Genomic DNA, 16,620 nt, shown 5'->3' on the forward strand with positions numbered 1-16,620 from the left:
CCCAGCGGTCGATGGATCAAAACCATCCTCTGCTATGAGAGTTATTTCAGTGTTTTTGACCACTGATGGCTGATATTTGGCATTGCCTGTCCTGGCAATAGGCTATACAAGTCAAAAAGGTCTGCTATGAAAAACTTTCACAAGCATACTGAGCAAGTTGGCTGAGAACACAACTTTAACCACACAAATTATATAGGAGAAATTAACCCAAACACTGAATTGTAACATAGCATATGTACTGTTTTAATGTTGAAATAGTTTCTCGTAAATTGAAGTGGACATTTTAATGCTTAAACATACAAAAAATGTAAACTGAAAAGAGCTTCAGCTCTGACATAATCACAGTTAAAAGCACTGCTACAATGGAGGCTCATGGTAAGACTGAAATTCAGCTAGCAGCAGTTTAGCTACAAAAGAAATCTGAATCTGAGGTATGTGAGTTTTCAAAGGATCATGAGTGAACTAATGGAACTCTAAAGAGTCCCTGACTGAAAGGTAAATAATGGATATATACAGGAGAAAAAAAAATTATATTAACTGTTAGCCAATCTATAGTCTTTGTATGCAGGGTTGATTTGGTCTCTTTTCAAAATATTTTTTATGATCCTGATGAACATTCACACACACACACACATTACTAGACATCCCAACAATGCTTCAAAATTGCTTTTACCTGTACAATAGCACATACATAAATAAAGGTGCACTGGATAAAGAAATATAAAACATCTCAAGCATCAGTGTATAGACTATGTACAGAAGCAATTTGTGTTACTGGCATTCCTCAGCATTTAAGTTATGGCTCAGACATATAGTATACTGTATTTTAAATATGTATAGTAGTACAATGTTAAAAATACATTTTCAAACCTTTGTAATGGATCAAACACAATATAATGACTCAGTTACAAATACTCCAGTGTCTAGAAAAAGTATTTATCCTCCCTTAGACTTTTTCACTTGAAAAAACTGAAACAAAATAGATGTAATTGAAGAAATAGTGTATGTAACACTTGGAACACGCTGAGAATTGGTTGTTACCAATCTAATTTCTGCATGGCGACCATGGTTATGACCAGGAGCTGGTTAGTTTTGCTAACCATAAAGACTACAAACAGCTAGGTTTTGTTTGACTTAAGGTAAGCATGTGTTTCATTTTAAAGGTGCGGTTTCCAGTCTTTATGCTAAGCTAAAAAATATTAAATAAAAAAAGTGTTTCTGATAAACTGTGATTTGAAATTGCATAAAAATGATGAAGGTTCCCTAACATGAAATCAAATATCAGTGGAGATGTATGGATCACATTCCACAGGACAGTAGGAGAAATCCACAAAAACAGGAGGAAGGAAAGATGAAAAATTGTCAGAAGGAGCAGTGGAGAGAGCGAAGGTGTCGGGCTGAACTGAGTTAAAGTTGGTCTGAGAAAAAAGGTGTTTGGGTGAAGTGATCCCAGCTGGGTGAGAAAGTAAGACAGAGGACTGAGAGATGCTGCTTAAGTCAGAGAAATTAATGGGGCTTTGATGCTGTTTCAGAAAAAGACGGAGGGTTTCGGAAGGTGAATCGGTTTTTGTGGCACTCCTTCCCTCTTGTGGTGGTCCTGCCCTCCTCTCCCCAAAAAGCTCACTGTCTCCACCTAGCTGCAGCTTAATGTCACTAATGCTGGCAGTGCTGCACTGCCAGTCTTTGGATTGGTGATGGTAAGGAGGCAGGATGGGTTCAGAAGAATTTTTAACCATCTGAGAGATGATGGCTTCAGAGTAGATGGAGGGCCTTGAGGAGAGACCAGTGTTGGAGGTTGTCTTGGCTCTGGTTGGGCTCCTGTTGAATTTCTTCTCTGATATTCTGGTGTTTTGAGGTGTCTGAGACCCTGAAGAGGGGAGTGGAGAGTAACGGTGTGAAGAATAAGTTTGGAGATCACAGATGCTCTGATAGCTGGTGGCGTGATCCAGGTCGGAGTTCTGATGCTCACTTTCACTGAGCAAAATTACTTCAGAGAATTTAATTTCAGGCTTTTCTGGTACTGAAGACTGCTTCATACTCTGAGGAGAAAAACAAAACAAAAGCCAAATCATTCAGTTTAGCATTTGGAGATGTTTTTAGATGGTTAATTTCCTCCGTTTCTTCATTCATTATTCCGGAGAAGCATCAGAAATTGTTAAGCATTAAATTGAGGCATGTAAAGTTTGTGGAGGTGCTTCCAAAACTGTTGCCATAGAAAGGGTTCAATAATGGTGGTAATGTTGCTTTTGCTGCCACCTTGTGGTTATAATACAAACTTTAATGAACTTGGATTGCCTAATACCTGCCGTTTAAAATTCCACTTATACATTATAGATTGTCCGTTGTCCACAGTGTGTATTTTTAAGGTTAAGGTTTATTTTGACAAATATGTAGGTGAACTGAGTGGTATGTGATGTTTTAGGCCACAATACACAAGAGGAATAAAAGTAGTAAAAGACCAAATGATAATGACTCCAGATTTAAGTGCTTTCTCACTGCTGCTTTCTCAATACTTCCTCTGAGCAGGCATGTGGCTGTAACTGACAAAGTAAAATAAAAATAAATTAAATTTATTTGGGTGATTAGTGTAAATCTGTATGTTTTTAATATACTATACCTTTACATTTTCATTGCGGCTGACAAGAATTTTCATAACAATGGTCTAGTGTAACTTTTATTTTACTAATTGATAAAGGTTGTAGCAATGACAAGCATCACAGTGATAGTTTGTGGCTATGTTTAAGTGGCTTTCTACGTCATTAGTATGTTACTCAGTACTTTCAGACTTCCCTACCCTGTCTTTGGCACTCTGCCATAAGGCCACTAGTTCCTACTGGCGACATTTTTTTTCCACAAATATATATTTTCATTTTTAAAAAGGCTAAACAATTCCCTAAAAATATTATGCCTAGACACCTTTAAGCAAAAGGCAAATGTTCAGATTTAGGATACAGATGGGCTGATGGGAGAGGACTCAGGTTACCTCTAAGGTGGTCCACTGGGCCAGACTGCTGTTAGAAGGATCGGGAACAAACTGACACAGCTTCTGTTTCACGCTGCAAAATTATATGTAAAGACAAACATTATAGAATGAGAGAAAATGGATTTAATTCCAAACAGAAGTAGGTAAAACAGTAAAAGTAGGATGCTGAGCTTTGAAGACAAAGGTATGTGTTTGTTTTTGTGTTGTTTGGTGTTTGGGTGCCACTGGTACAAGACAGAGAACTTACATCTTACTTTGTGCCAGGCAGGCCATCAGTACCATCGCCAGCACAGTCAGGACGAAAGGAAGGACAGCATACATCACTATAGAGACTTCATCAGGGCCTTCACACACACACACACACACACACACAGATAAAAAAATTAACATATAGCAATATATGCTTTTTACTTTAAAGGTACGGTGATTCTGTTTTGTGTGAATGCTTGAGTCCCTTATTCACCTATGTAAACATTGATGATGGGCCCAGCTGCTCCGGTGCCAACGACAGTGTTTGCCTGCATGAAGATGTCGTAGTTACCAGGCGACAGGTTCTCCAGAGAGTAACGGTGAACATGACCAGGCACAGTCACATCTGGATGAAGAAAATTAGTATTAATATTGGAGAACATTAATAAAAAATAAAACAAAACAAAAGAAAAAACCCAAATATAATAAAATCATGAATACAATATTTATGAGCTTTGCATCTCTTGCTCTTGATACAACAGCTACTGAGATATATATTCTGTTGTGCACTGTCCTTGTCTTAATAAACTCAAACAACATTTTAGAATTAAGTTAATACATTTAATGTATTGCAACTGTGCCAAAACACAGAAAATATGCAGAGAGAAGCAGATCAAGAGTGATATAATGTACCTTTAAAGCCATCTGTAGAGGGATGAGAAGCAAACTACAGACTTACTCGCAATTTAGCATTTTGTGAGTAGCAGTCTTGAGATTACTTAAAGTTAGTAGGCTTAATGTACCTAACTTTCAGTAGTTAAATTAGTTATTTAGAGTAAGATGCATAGTAGGTTTTAAATGTGAGTTTTATAGGACAATCAGCTGTCTCACCAAATTCTAAGTACTTATAATGGAGTACTGAATCTATTAGATTCCCATTAGAAGCATGGATCAGATTAAAAACATTAATGGTCTGTTCTCTTAAGAAGCCTTAAATCAATAAAAGTGGGCTGGAGGTCATTGAAACCAGCCTGTAACACTGCACCTATCCCACTCCAAACAGCGGGTTGTGTGTGAGTGTGTGTGCTGTTCATATGTGTGCGTATCACTCACTCCTGGCTGGTTGGTTTGTCGCGGCGTAGCACAGTGTGTAGCTGCGGATGAAACCATGAAGCAGCTCCACAGGCACAGGACTCCAAGTGAGCTCCACTGTCCCGCCGGATATCTGCTGCACCCCTACATTAGGACCAGCTGAGGGCACTGCACAAAGCAGAGAGATAAGATAAAGAACAGGAAGGGCAGCGATGATGATGATCAGCAGCAGAACATGCTGTGAGAACAAGGCTCGATCTTTATCTCTGTTTCACAACAGCTGATCTGATTAAGTTGTCTTTGCTTCAACACCCCGAGGGGTTCCTGTCCAGTCTGATGAATGAAAACAGAGGCAATCATGGCCTGTGAGGTTCTTTACATGCTTTAAATAAAGGCAAAATGAGTAGAGTTGAAACTATGATGACCATTCATATAAATGAGCGAGTGTTGATAATGTGACTGCAGCATGCCCTCTGGCAACAGTTTCATGGACATAAGCATCATTTAATACATGTTCCTGCACTGTTACTGCCAATGTTTTGTTCTACACCGTCCTCCACAATGTTTGATATTGTGGGTGATCTGAATGCAGTCGATGGACCATGAGTAACGTTGGTACATGAATGGTGAGGTTTAAATGCATAAAGAGTTTCAAAGTAAGTATAGGCAACTAAAGGTGTTACATGTAAGCTTTTGCTATCCCTACAGAGCCACTGTTAGCATCAACAGCTGTTTACTTATCAAGAGCTTCAGCCATTGTTACCTTTACTTTTATTATTATTAGCGCCATTCCTCATCCTCTCATGTTGGACTGAGGGCAGACTGGACACTATAGTGACTCACTATTGCAAAACAGTAGTACAAGGTTGGACGGACCAGGGCTAGCTGTCTACCATGCTAACTTCGGTGGTAGAAAAGAAGTGATAGAAATAGAAGCAAAAGTGAATGATTTTTAAATAAAATTTATTTATTTTTAAATAAATCTGAGACTCCTAAAACATCTTGGCCATGATCCAAATAACTGTCAATAAGCCTGCACTTTTGTAGGTTTAGACTGTTCTCTTACTATCTCATGCCGCGTCAGTCACATTTATCTGACTTGGCAGTCTCCAGTCTCCGTATCGATGACTAAGGCAAAACCATCACGCAAATATAGATAGATGTTTGTCAATACATGCAGTACAACAGCTCATGATCACCTCATCAGTGGCGAAGAGCTGATAAAGTCATGAGCTTTTATCCTGGACTAACATGCTCCATTGATTGCTCCTTATGGATCTGACTTCCATTTATCCAACTACATAAAAAGCCTCTAATGGTGCACTCTATACAAACTGCTACAACAGAGAACACGAGAGATAAGAGGGACAGCAAGGACCCAAGTTACAACATGACTATTTTATAAATCATAATTCAGTTTTCATTATTCATTATTCAGATTTTAGAAGTTTAGATTTGTGATATTTTATCTTTTTCTTATTGCCAACCAAGTGCGTGATCCACTCTGGGTCAACTAGTAACAGTGAACATACCTGTGCACTGATACTGATCCAGAATCTGATCGCTTCGAACTCCACAGAAGTGAAACACAGTCTGATTAAATCCTACCATCACAAGTGTTTTTCAGAGTAACAGTAGTAGTTTATTGTGCTTTTATTCTTTCCTGCTGTCATAAATGCTCACTAATGTGTGCACCAAATCTATATTAATCCGCCACTGAAAATAGTCCCCAACAAATACACTATTTACTTCAGTTTGAGTAAAATTAGCTAAAAACTTCAGGACTCATCTGGAAAGAATTAAAGACCTTTATTGATTTTTCTAGATGTAGGTACATCTTCTGTGTGTACAAATGTTCCCAAAAAAACACATTTGCGGGACAGGCTAATTCGTTGTTTGGTCAGTTTGTTGACAGTGAAGTAATTACGCACACAGGATTCAAACAACAGTCACAGGTGCTCTAAAACAAACATTTGGCTGTTCTGGAGCTTGCCACAGGATGATTACTTCACGTACCTCCTTGGCGTGTGTAAATGTGAATTGTCCTGTTCTTCCCTGCCCCACGCTCACCATACAGTGCTTTGACAGAAACAGCATAGAGCTCCATCGGCTTCACTCCCTCTAAACAACACAAAGATCAAAAGCACTTATTAGTGACTGTTCACATTCATTGGTTAACTGTACTTGATAAATGACAAATCAAAAAATTAATTCTCTGTTGCTTCATAATTTCATTTCAAAAAAAGGCAAAAGGAATGTCATATTTTACACATTAGGCTGCTGAATGTATGGTATTACCTGTAATGACGAGCGTTGTAAGGGAACTATTCAACTTTTCCCAGTGTAGGATGCTGCTGTTTTTCTCCCTGACAGCGAACCACTCCACGACAAATCCACTCACTGATCGATCAGCTGGAGCCCTCCAACTAACATCTAAGTTGTGGTCATCCACTGGACTTACACTGATTGAACTCGGTTCAGGTGCCTCTGTACAGAAACAAGGGAAACTGTGAAGTGTGTTCATGAGCAAATGTCCGATTTTGAACAGCAAAAACAAATGGCTGATTTCAGAAAGTGAATATTTCAATTTCAGTATTTATTACTGCATGTAGCATGTATTGTATGTTTTCACTATGTTTTAGTATTATGCACAGACAGGTGATAAATTTAACAAACCCATTTTGTGTCATCCAGCTATACCTAAAGACAAACGTGTTTATACCTCTTCTGCATGGCCATACTTTTAAGAAACAAAGTCTGTCTTATGTTATCTTAGTTGTCATGAATTTTATGGATGGTTGCGCACAGTCACAGTTGTCATTTGTCTGTGCTTGTTAGACACACCCTTTCAGCTGCAACCCACACTTTTGTGCTGCACGACAAGATGTGACTGGGTGGATAGGATTGGTGGTAGCCTGAAGCTGCGGCGTCAATTCAAAACAGAACAATGACCACCAACTGCTCACTGTCTGAAAGCAACTTGTCAGTCAGTCTCTCCTCAAAGCCATTCGTATTGTCACAGTCCATTGTACTGCACACAAAAAAAGGGGCAGCTGAAGAATGACAAGAGACCTTGAAGGAACCTGCCTCTGCACCTGTGGCCAATCACTGCATAAAGTTTGCATAAAGTTTGCGTGATTGCTGGAGTGATTGTTTTGGGAACACTGTCAGCCTTTATAAAGGTGTGAAGGAAATTGTTTGAGAAGTTGAGGCAACGCAACAAACACTTTGCTTGCCCCTGGATACTGCTCTTTACTTATATTATCTGAACATCCAATGAGGGAACACTTGTTTAAGAGTGATGTTTTAATCCCTACAGTAGAGCTGCAGAGACTTGGAGAGTCTATGCCAAAGTGCACTGAAGCTGCTTTGGAGGCTCATGGTTGATCAACACATTTTATATTGGATCTCTCCAAAGTTTGTAACATGTCTGTGGCAAAAACCTGTTGATACAACAAAGCGTCCATGACTGCAACTTGATGTCGTGATCCATGAGGAGATAGAGTGAGGCCCTACCTGTCTCGGAGGCTCCAAGGAGCCATATCTGGGCTTCTGGTGATGTCCCGACCGAATTGGAGGCAGTCAGAGTGCAGGAGCAGGGTTCGGCAGGGAGGAGCAAGGTGCACGACGTACTTGCATGGTGCAAATCTCTGCAGCTTCCATGGTCATTCAGAATTTGAGCACGCTCTGTCCAACAAGTCACGTTATAGAAGTGAACTCTGCCATTGGCCAGAAAGTGAGGCAAGGGCTAAACGGTGTAAACACAAACCATGAGAGAGAAGAGAAAACAGAAAGAGGAAGTGAGCTGCTGTGGGATGATGGAGGTTTTGATCTCTCCAGCTATCTCAGTGCCGCTCTCAACTCCAACCAGACTGCGGCACAGTAAATGAGTAATTTCAGGGAGACATAAAAACAAATTAAGGACAGTTCACGAGTAGATGGTGATTAAAAACTAATCCGATCCAAACGTTATTAAACTGTAAATCTGTAAAGCTCAAAGTGATAGTCAGAAACGCTCATGACTCAAATTCGCATGCAGTTAAATACACACACCTTCCAAAGCAGTGAGATGAATCTCCACCCATTCTTGTCTGTCTGTTTCACTTGCCTCCAGAATGCCGGTGCTGCAGATGGAGCTAGCAGACAGAAGGAAGGGGAAAAACAGAAAATCAAATTTGAAGGAGATAAAGCAGGACATGTTAGGGGAATACAAAGACAAAGGAAGTGAAATCCAGAAAAACATTCACATATGCTGTCTACAGCAGTGGTAATTACAGTTAAAGAATGAGGCATAAATGTTTTGTAGGGTGAGCGTGAATGTTTTTGTTTTTTGTCTGTCTATTTCACCCCTGTGATAGACTCCAGTCCCTCCAGCTCCCCTGCAAGCCTTAAAAGGATAAACGGTATAGCTAAGGGATGGATGGATGAATGGATGTTTTGCAAGTTTGTAAAACCCAGGCAACTTTTAAGTCTTGCAAGGATCCTGGAGGGGTGAGTTTGCCCATCTAGTCCACATGTGTGTTAACGACTGGTATCACTGTGTACCTCTGTGTTTCTTGTGGGGAGTACTTAAGTAACATGGTGTAAGGGTAATATGGTTGAGCTCTAGAAGGGGCTCCAGAGGAAGCTCCTTTCCCATTAAAGGAGACAGTTTGGGTCATTGATCAGGATGTCTACTGGACTCCTCCACCCTTGAGGATTTTGAGGCACGTCCAATTGGGAGAAGACCCTGAACACGCTGGAGAGTTTATATACATCATCTGACCTGGGAACACCTCAGATCCCCCGGGAACTGGGTGATATAGCCAGGCAGAAGGATGTTCTGCCCTACTTTTCTTAGCCTGCTGCTATGGCAAACTGGACCCAGATGTGCGGCAGAAAATGAACAGATGGAGAAAGATAATAACTGCAGACTTCTTTGGTTCTGTTGCATTGTTGCAGGGTCAAAACAAAACTGTAGGTCTTGCTCAAGGGCACCTCAGTAGGGCTGCTTTCTAACAGAGAGAATATGCTTCTCCCATCTGCACATAGGCAAACACACATGGTGGTTTGTTCGAAGACATCTGCAGGGGTGTGTGTTTTAAAGTGTTTTAAAGTATGAATGTGAGTGAAGTTTTTTCTTTGTTTTGCAGGATGTTCTCTGCTTCATCTGCTGAATGGAAGTCACATACAGGACAACCTTTTTCATCATCTCCTCCTGATTCAAAGCAGTGTGAATCAACACTGGTTTCATCATTAATTAGGACTTAAGTGACTGAGATCTTCAACAAACACGTTTGTCGCCTCTGTGTCCTCTCACCGTCCTCTGCTGTCCTTCCTTGGCGTGCGTTGCTCCATGGGCTCCAGGGGCTCTGCGGGCCCCGGTAACGGTGACGGAGCCTGACAGCATATGAAGCGTCGGGTCTGAAGAGACAAACCAGGAAGCTGTAGGCTTTCACTGTCACATTTTTGACCTGGACTTCAAGCTGCGTGGGGAAGAGAAATACAGAAGATGTTTTTTTCTTTATTCTGTTTTGTTACGTCTTTGTTCTCGAAAGGTACTACGTGGAACATTTTAATATAAAGAAGTATTTACAGTGATTTATTATACACTGTTAAGAAGCCAGACAGCCTTTTTACATTTGTCAGACATGTTTTGATATCTTAAAATGCCACGCCTTGCACCTGTCCTTTATAAATTAATATGTTCTTTCATGCAGTTGTGTGCAGTTTTGTGCATATTTGGGAATGACAAACCTGTCCCTTTGCTGTGATCTCAATTTGGGAATTCAGCACTCCAGCTCTGATTTCAGAGTCAGACACAGGAAAGACTGCATAGGTGCGTCTCCAGGTCACGTTCAGACACAGAGGCATCCCGCTGACTGGTTCCACACCGTCCAAAATCACTGGAGGCAACATCACTGAGAAAGACAGCAAGAGAAAAGTGAGAGAGATGTAGGACATGAAAGGTGAGGGTATATGTAGGGAGAAGCGAAACAGCCTCACCTTCAATCCTACCAGGCTGACACCGAAGCTCTGACGATATGTCCCCGCGGTGACTGTGTGCTGTGACGGTGATGCAGAAGTTAAACCTCACAGATGACATGCCAATATCCGCCGTGCAGCTGGTGTCAGGAGTGGTGCAGGTGAACGGCGTCAGAGAGCTGTTTGTTGTAAAGGGCTCAGGTCTGCACATCCCCACATGCATGGAAATCACATAAATTCACACACACCGATATATAAAAACAATGTCCTACTGTTGCCTAAGGACACAACAGTCAACAAGCACACAAACCTAACCCTAACCCTAAACAGACACAAATATCGTTGTACTCCTAGTATAATGACAATAAAGGGTATTCATTCAAAACCGCAAACCCAAATAGATGCATGCTCTGTCATGCAAATGGTTATGCCTATGCATGTTTCAGACGTGTTTGCACATTTGCATGAGCTGTCACAAACACCTTACCCAAACACATGTATCACAAAACTGCCCATATATGCTCTGTAGAAATGTCTGCCATCTCATCTCAATCTGACGTATCATGTCGCAACCAACTTTGGGCAAGAAACATGGACAATATTACCCAACAATCAGATCGTGAAGTGGGAACAGTGTGACTCTCAGTATCTCTATGAAACTCGCCAAACTCACCATCAAAGCCTCAGATGCACGACAGATTTCAAAGGTGATAACAAACTCAAGGGTTTGCATGCAGCATACAGTATTATTGTCAAACAATAATGCTGGCACAAACTTGCAAATATGCTCACATGCAAAAAGACAACGGTTTGCTATTACTGTACTGGGACTTCCAATTTCACCAGTCATTTTTAATCTATAATAAACACTGTTAAACCTGCTGCGGATTGCAAAATAGAAGCTGCATGTTCTCATGAAAAGGTAACCTGACAGCATTTTCTTTCGTCACTCTTGAAGTATATATTTTAATCACACTAGACTTAAACCATCCTAGTTGCAAGGTAGAAATGTTAGGGTTTCAGAGTACGGTACAACCAGGTCATGCCTGACTGAATGTGTGAGAAGGCTCTACTTTACAAGCATAAAACAAAATGAAAAAAACCCATATATATTATCAAAGGTACATCAAAGACAATATCAGACAGTCTGTTTCCTGCTTACCAGCCACTGAGTGGAAATTGCTTATTTCAGCTCAATAGAAGGTCTGAACTGCAGGCTGCTTACAAGTAAAATGGAAGTTGTTTTTTATATTTTACTGCCTAAATTTTACTGTCTAAATTAAAATGGTTTGTCAGCCCCTTCTATTAACTGTATCTCATTACTGACAGTAAATGATTTGGCACTTTTGTGTCTTGTGATTGGTAGCACAAATTTTAAACTGATTAGACCTGCAATAGCTGATTTTTGGCCACTTGGGTCTGCGGAAACTGACGGAGTAATGCTTATTTACCCTTTGAAGGAAAAACCTGGCTAAATGAATGGAAATAGTGCCTATACAAATGCTCCACACAGGGTATAAGGGCCCACTGAATGGATAATAAGTATGAAAATGATGTGAATCATGCAGGCTCCTATGATCTTTGCAGTCGCCAAATCCCAGGCCAACACCAATAGGAAATTTTTGGCCAAGATGTTTGATGGTGTCTCCACCACCAACAGAATAATATCTTTTTATCTTTTGAAGAATAATGTCCATCCAGTGCAGTCAAGTTTTGGAGACTTTTAGAGTCTGACAACAAAAATGTATTTTGTTTTTCCCTTTAATTTGTCACCCGTTTGTGTACATATATTCTACAAAATTTGAATGAACTGAAGCTGAGCTGAGTGTTTTGTCTCACCCACGCTTCTTCTGAATTAGCAGAGTGTAGCTTGTTGTTGGGGTGTCTCCAGCCTCCCAGCGGCAGGTGATGTTACCTCGATTCACAAACACACAGCCGATTAGCCGAGGCGGGCGGGGGGAGGCCTTGGAGGTTGTAATGCACAAGGCTGGAGGCAGGACTGAAGATGGAGAGAGGCTGGAGTTAACAGCATGAAGAGGTAGATACTGCTCAATGTGTCTGGAGTTTGTCTGGTTTGTTAAACAGCTGTCCTCAGGGTTAAGACAAAGCAGGAGGTTTTGGATTGGATTTTCCAGTTTATTTTATGAAATGCACAAGTAGTGGTTTGGAAACAAATGAAGGATGCAAGATTTGTGGAGAACATTATTTTAACTAACAGGAAATAGATTTAATGAAAGAAAAGTGGGTGACAGATTAGCAAGACTTAAATAACTGTCAGAACTAGCATCTTGCTTGAGGAAATGATTAAAACCTTAGACAAATTACATCCTAAACCAATTTAATCATGCCAGATGCCTGCAATTTATCTTGTCAAATATTAATATATCTACTGTATCTACTATATCTACTACATTTGCTATTTGGCCAGAGGTTTGAACAGAAGCTCAGACAAGACTGTACAAGATGTTTGCCTTGATCTGGCTCCACCTTGTTGGCTCAGCTTCACACTTGGTATGTGTGTAATTAGTCAGCATGATCATACTAGATCTGAAATGTTGGAATACCTCCTAAGAACTCAACAATGAGCTAAACAACACAAACACAATATATGGCTTTTTGACAAGGCCAATGTGTTAGTTTTCCTGTTTACACATCAAGCTGACACACAGTAACAAGAGCATTCATTTGGAGTAATTCATCTGGTGAAGGTAAGCCCAACATTCACCCTTTCTCTGCTTTGGTCTTCACATGCTCTGGGAAAAATGTCAGGTTCTTTAGCTGTTAATTGTTCTCCTATGTTCACTATGAAAATCAAAAAAACACACATGAAATTCTTTGTGGGTTTGTTATTACCACAGACTTCTTGCGCATTACACATAGTAATTTGTATGGAAATGTTGCATTGCACCTCACTGTTTCATAATTTAGAACATCATTCTCATGGTGTAACCTACTTATGTTTTGAAAACTTGAGAAGAGTGGAAACAAGTTATTAACACATTAACATTGCACCAACTTTTAGATTGATAAGGTGAACTAATTAGCTGACTTTTGCTAATTTCAGCAGTCACGTTAACAGCTAACAGATGAATGAAAGTCCAATATTCGCTCTCCTCTTAGTCCTGTTTTGCTTCCCACCTACTCCTACTCCTATCTAGGTCTTTAGCTGCTAAATGCTACACTATACACACCAGCTTTAGTCGCTAGTTTTGTCTCTCTGTCGTTTGGTACTGAGCAGGTGATGTACAGTGGGCTTTTAGAGCTTTGTCACTGCCTGTTCCCCCTGAAACAGGAAAACAGAAAACCAAAACAATGAGCTGAAAGAGCGTAAAAAACTCCATAGAGCTATGGACAACTGCAGATTCTCGTGATACCCTATCACACGGTTAGTTATTTGATCCACTGTTAAAGGATAAGGCTTCTATATTTTTCATGAAAACACCAAAACAAACAATAATGAGTGTATCCTATTCACAGGTACTGTCTGTGCATCCCAAAACCTGATTCAGCTTATTTGTCTGTGCCACAGAGCTCCATTGTTATTCATTACAAAAAAATATGGGCATGGTAGTTTACTTTCAAACCGTTCCGCAGACTAACCTCAGAGTGTCTGGAAAGAAGTTTATGTGACCAACCAGTTAAACCACACCGTGGTTAACTTTCTCCTGCTTGGTGACATTATCTAATTTAAATATTGAATCATCCTGTTCCTATGATTTACATCCTCCAAACACGTCACTCAGAACAACCATAGGTACTCCATCGTGCCGGGTTTGACTCTGGTCTGGATTAAGAGCGAGATGACTCTGAACATTACCCAGGATGAGTCCAGCTGCCAGCAGGCTTGTCCACACCACAGCCAGTCTCCGCTCCATGAACACCAACCGGTCTCTCCTGGTGCTGCTGTCTTTCTCACTCACTTTCACCCATCACACCACGATGACTCGGCACGCTGAACAGTTAAACAAAAGGAAATGCAGGATGCTCAAAGTATGACTATTTAGTGCTTACATTTCAACATTTCATTGGAATAGCTTCCGGTGTAGTAAAAACATTACACACTACAACATGTTCACTGCTGTGAGACCCATGCCAGTGTGCTTACAGCTTTTCTGCCTGGCATTGCAACACAGGAAATGTTTCAACCAGTGTGAAATAAAGCAGTTTGACAATCTGACAGACAATCTCACCTTACAAACTGGGTGTGGTGTGTTTGTGTATGTGAAGATGTTGGTTGTCACCGATATCAAAATGAAAATAAAATTCCAGGCCTGACCTGAGTCAATCTATTGAAAGTCAGAGTGTGAAACCTTTGGACAGTTGTATTATTAGGTGTATCTGTAAAATCTAAAGTCTAAATCTAAATCTAAAATTTTTGCTGCTGCTGGTTAAGGTGTAGCTGGTACTGGAGTGCATAGTGGCACTTTACCTCAAGTCCCACTGTTTTGCATTTATAGGCAGTATACAAACATTTAATAAATGGTTTATTATTATTACTCCGTAGTGTAGTTGTAGGTAGATACTAGTGTGTTATTTGTGAGCAACTATAACTGCTCATGGGTACCTCTGGAAATCAGTGAATAAAAAAATTAATGACAATATAACACAACACAGTTGTAATAATATAAAACATCTAAGTTAAAAACGGTCTCATATCTGCACACACACAGCCCTCACTATCAACCACTTATTACCACAGTGTCAACAAACCTGGAAAGTTCAAGCTTCACAAGCACAGTTTCTTGCAGTGGTGGGAGAATTGTTTAAAGTAGGAATACATAGTACTGCATTCATAATTGTACGCATGTATTAGAGCAAAAAGTAAAACTTTGACAAGAGAGTGGCCTCTGTCAGAACGTATCCTTTTATTATTATTACTGATGCATGTGGCAGCTGGTTTATGTAATGTTTTTACTATAACATGCATTGTCACTGAAAAGCTGGTTATCAGAGTAAATGTAAAAATACAGTATTTCCCCCTGAAAAGTCGTGATGCCTCCCACTTGTACAATACAGTACTTCATTTAATGTACTTGAGTTACTTCTCACCAATGATTTCTTGCATGGCTGCTGTATTAAACTGCATGACATCATAAAGGTGTACCTAATAAACTGTTAACTCAGATCAACAGTCCAAAACCCATAGAGATTCATTTTACAATGACATAAAACAGAGATAAACAAAAACTCACATTTTGGAAGCTGGAGCCGGTGGGTCTTGGCAGGCTGTCTTAAACAAAGACAGAAAAGCAAATAAACAACAAAAATAAGGACAAAAACACAAAATAAAGCAAACAACAACAGCGTAGAAAAAAGATTTTTAAAAAAGATATAGATATATAAATGATGAAAAGGAACAGAATGATTAGGAAGACAATATATATGCAGACAAATCTCTAATAGTAAAAGTGCACTTTAAGATCAGTAGAATGGTTTGTTGGCGTTTGCGGCTGAATGCCAAGACCATACATACCATCAGAAATGTTTGACTCATTAAAAAGACACGTATTTCAGGTAGGAACTGTTCCACCTCTCTTTCTTCATTGTTGAGTCAAATCGCTCTCACAATAAACTACCGGTAGTTTGTTAACTGAGCTGCCAACAATTGTGTAAGAGTTTAGTCGCAGTCAGCTCAAAGACACCGGCACTAGATTAACACATGACTGGAAAATGTTCGAGTCAAATCCCGTCCACTTACCGGTGCTAACTTGCTGCAACATGTGCGTCTCACCGAGTCCATCTACAGTTTTAGTGCAAAAGTAGCAGCACCCCTGCTTCAGTGAACGCATCAGTCCCGCCCATAGACTTTGTAAAAGTCTTTATATATGTTTACACTCACTGGTTCCGCCCCGCTGTCGGTCCTGTGACTGGTTCCTAAACTGAGGTTCGCGGCTCCCTGGAGGGTCGTGGAATGTTTTCAACGAAGATCCTGGAAATAATCTGATTAGACTATTAATCAGTAATAAGAAACCTATAAGTAAAAGGCAGACGGTTCAGTTTCCTCAACTTTCAGCACTGCACACAGTCAGAATGTCAAATGATGGTTCACTGTTTAATCTGTATATAAGGATCACATTACAAAAAACACCTTAACTGATTCTTCCCTTGTTTCATTCAGCCTTTTCAAACGTATCACTCGTATTTCAACATTTCACTGTAGAGCTTACTCACAGGCTGTCTGCCTCATATTAACAACAACTAAAAAAAAACAATTAAAAAGTGAAGGATGTGTCTGACATGATGTGTGCTGCAGGATGTCTCAAAGCAATTTCAGCTGCAGTCAAGAACATCTCCCTGGCTGTTTGTTTTATTTCATGATCTAACTGTGACGTTACTGCAATTAGAAAAGTTGACTTGTTTGTTATTGCTAATGGTGCACATGAGCACAATGG

General features: G+C 40.1%; 1 protein-coding gene across 8 annotated transcripts; it reads right to left on the reverse strand.

Moving 5' to 3' along the window:
- Positions 1–227: 227 nt before the first annotated feature.
- Positions 228–16,029, reverse strand: LOC108874928 (interleukin-6 receptor subunit beta). Of its 8 annotated transcripts, none has more exons than XM_018663513.2 (16): positions 15,927–16,029; positions 15,421–15,458; positions 14,046–14,180; positions 12,068–12,227; positions 10,250–10,431; positions 10,001–10,164; positions 9,564–9,729; positions 8,318–8,400; positions 7,781–8,012; positions 6,563–6,751; positions 6,281–6,385; positions 4,286–4,432; positions 3,447–3,578; positions 3,231–3,327; positions 2,984–3,056; positions 228–2,039 (listed from the first exon to the last, which is right to left on the reverse strand). In XM_018663513.2, exons 3-16 carry the CDS (start codon positions 14,101–14,103, stop codon positions 1,275–1,277), a joined length of 2,553 nt encoding a protein of 850 aa, XP_018519029.1. In that variant the 5' UTR covers positions 14,104–14,180; positions 15,421–15,458; positions 15,927–16,029; the 3' UTR covers positions 228–1,274. The 8 variants fall into 8 exon arrangements, with proteins under 8 accessions (XP_018519029.1, XP_018519030.1, XP_050934143.1 ...); XM_018663514.2 differs by having other exon boundaries at positions 15,421–15,454; positions 15,927–16,028; XM_051078186.1 differs by lacking the exon at positions 15,927–16,029 and adding an exon at positions 15,702–15,843.
- Positions 16,030–16,620: the final 591 nt, after the last annotated feature.

This window comes from Lates calcarifer, linkage group LG19 (genome assembly GCF_001640805.2).
Source record: "Lates calcarifer isolate ASB-BC8 linkage group LG19, TLL_Latcal_v3, whole genome shotgun sequence".
In the NCBI taxonomy this organism is placed as follows: domain Eukaryota; kingdom Metazoa; phylum Chordata; class Actinopteri; family Centropomidae; genus Lates; species Lates calcarifer.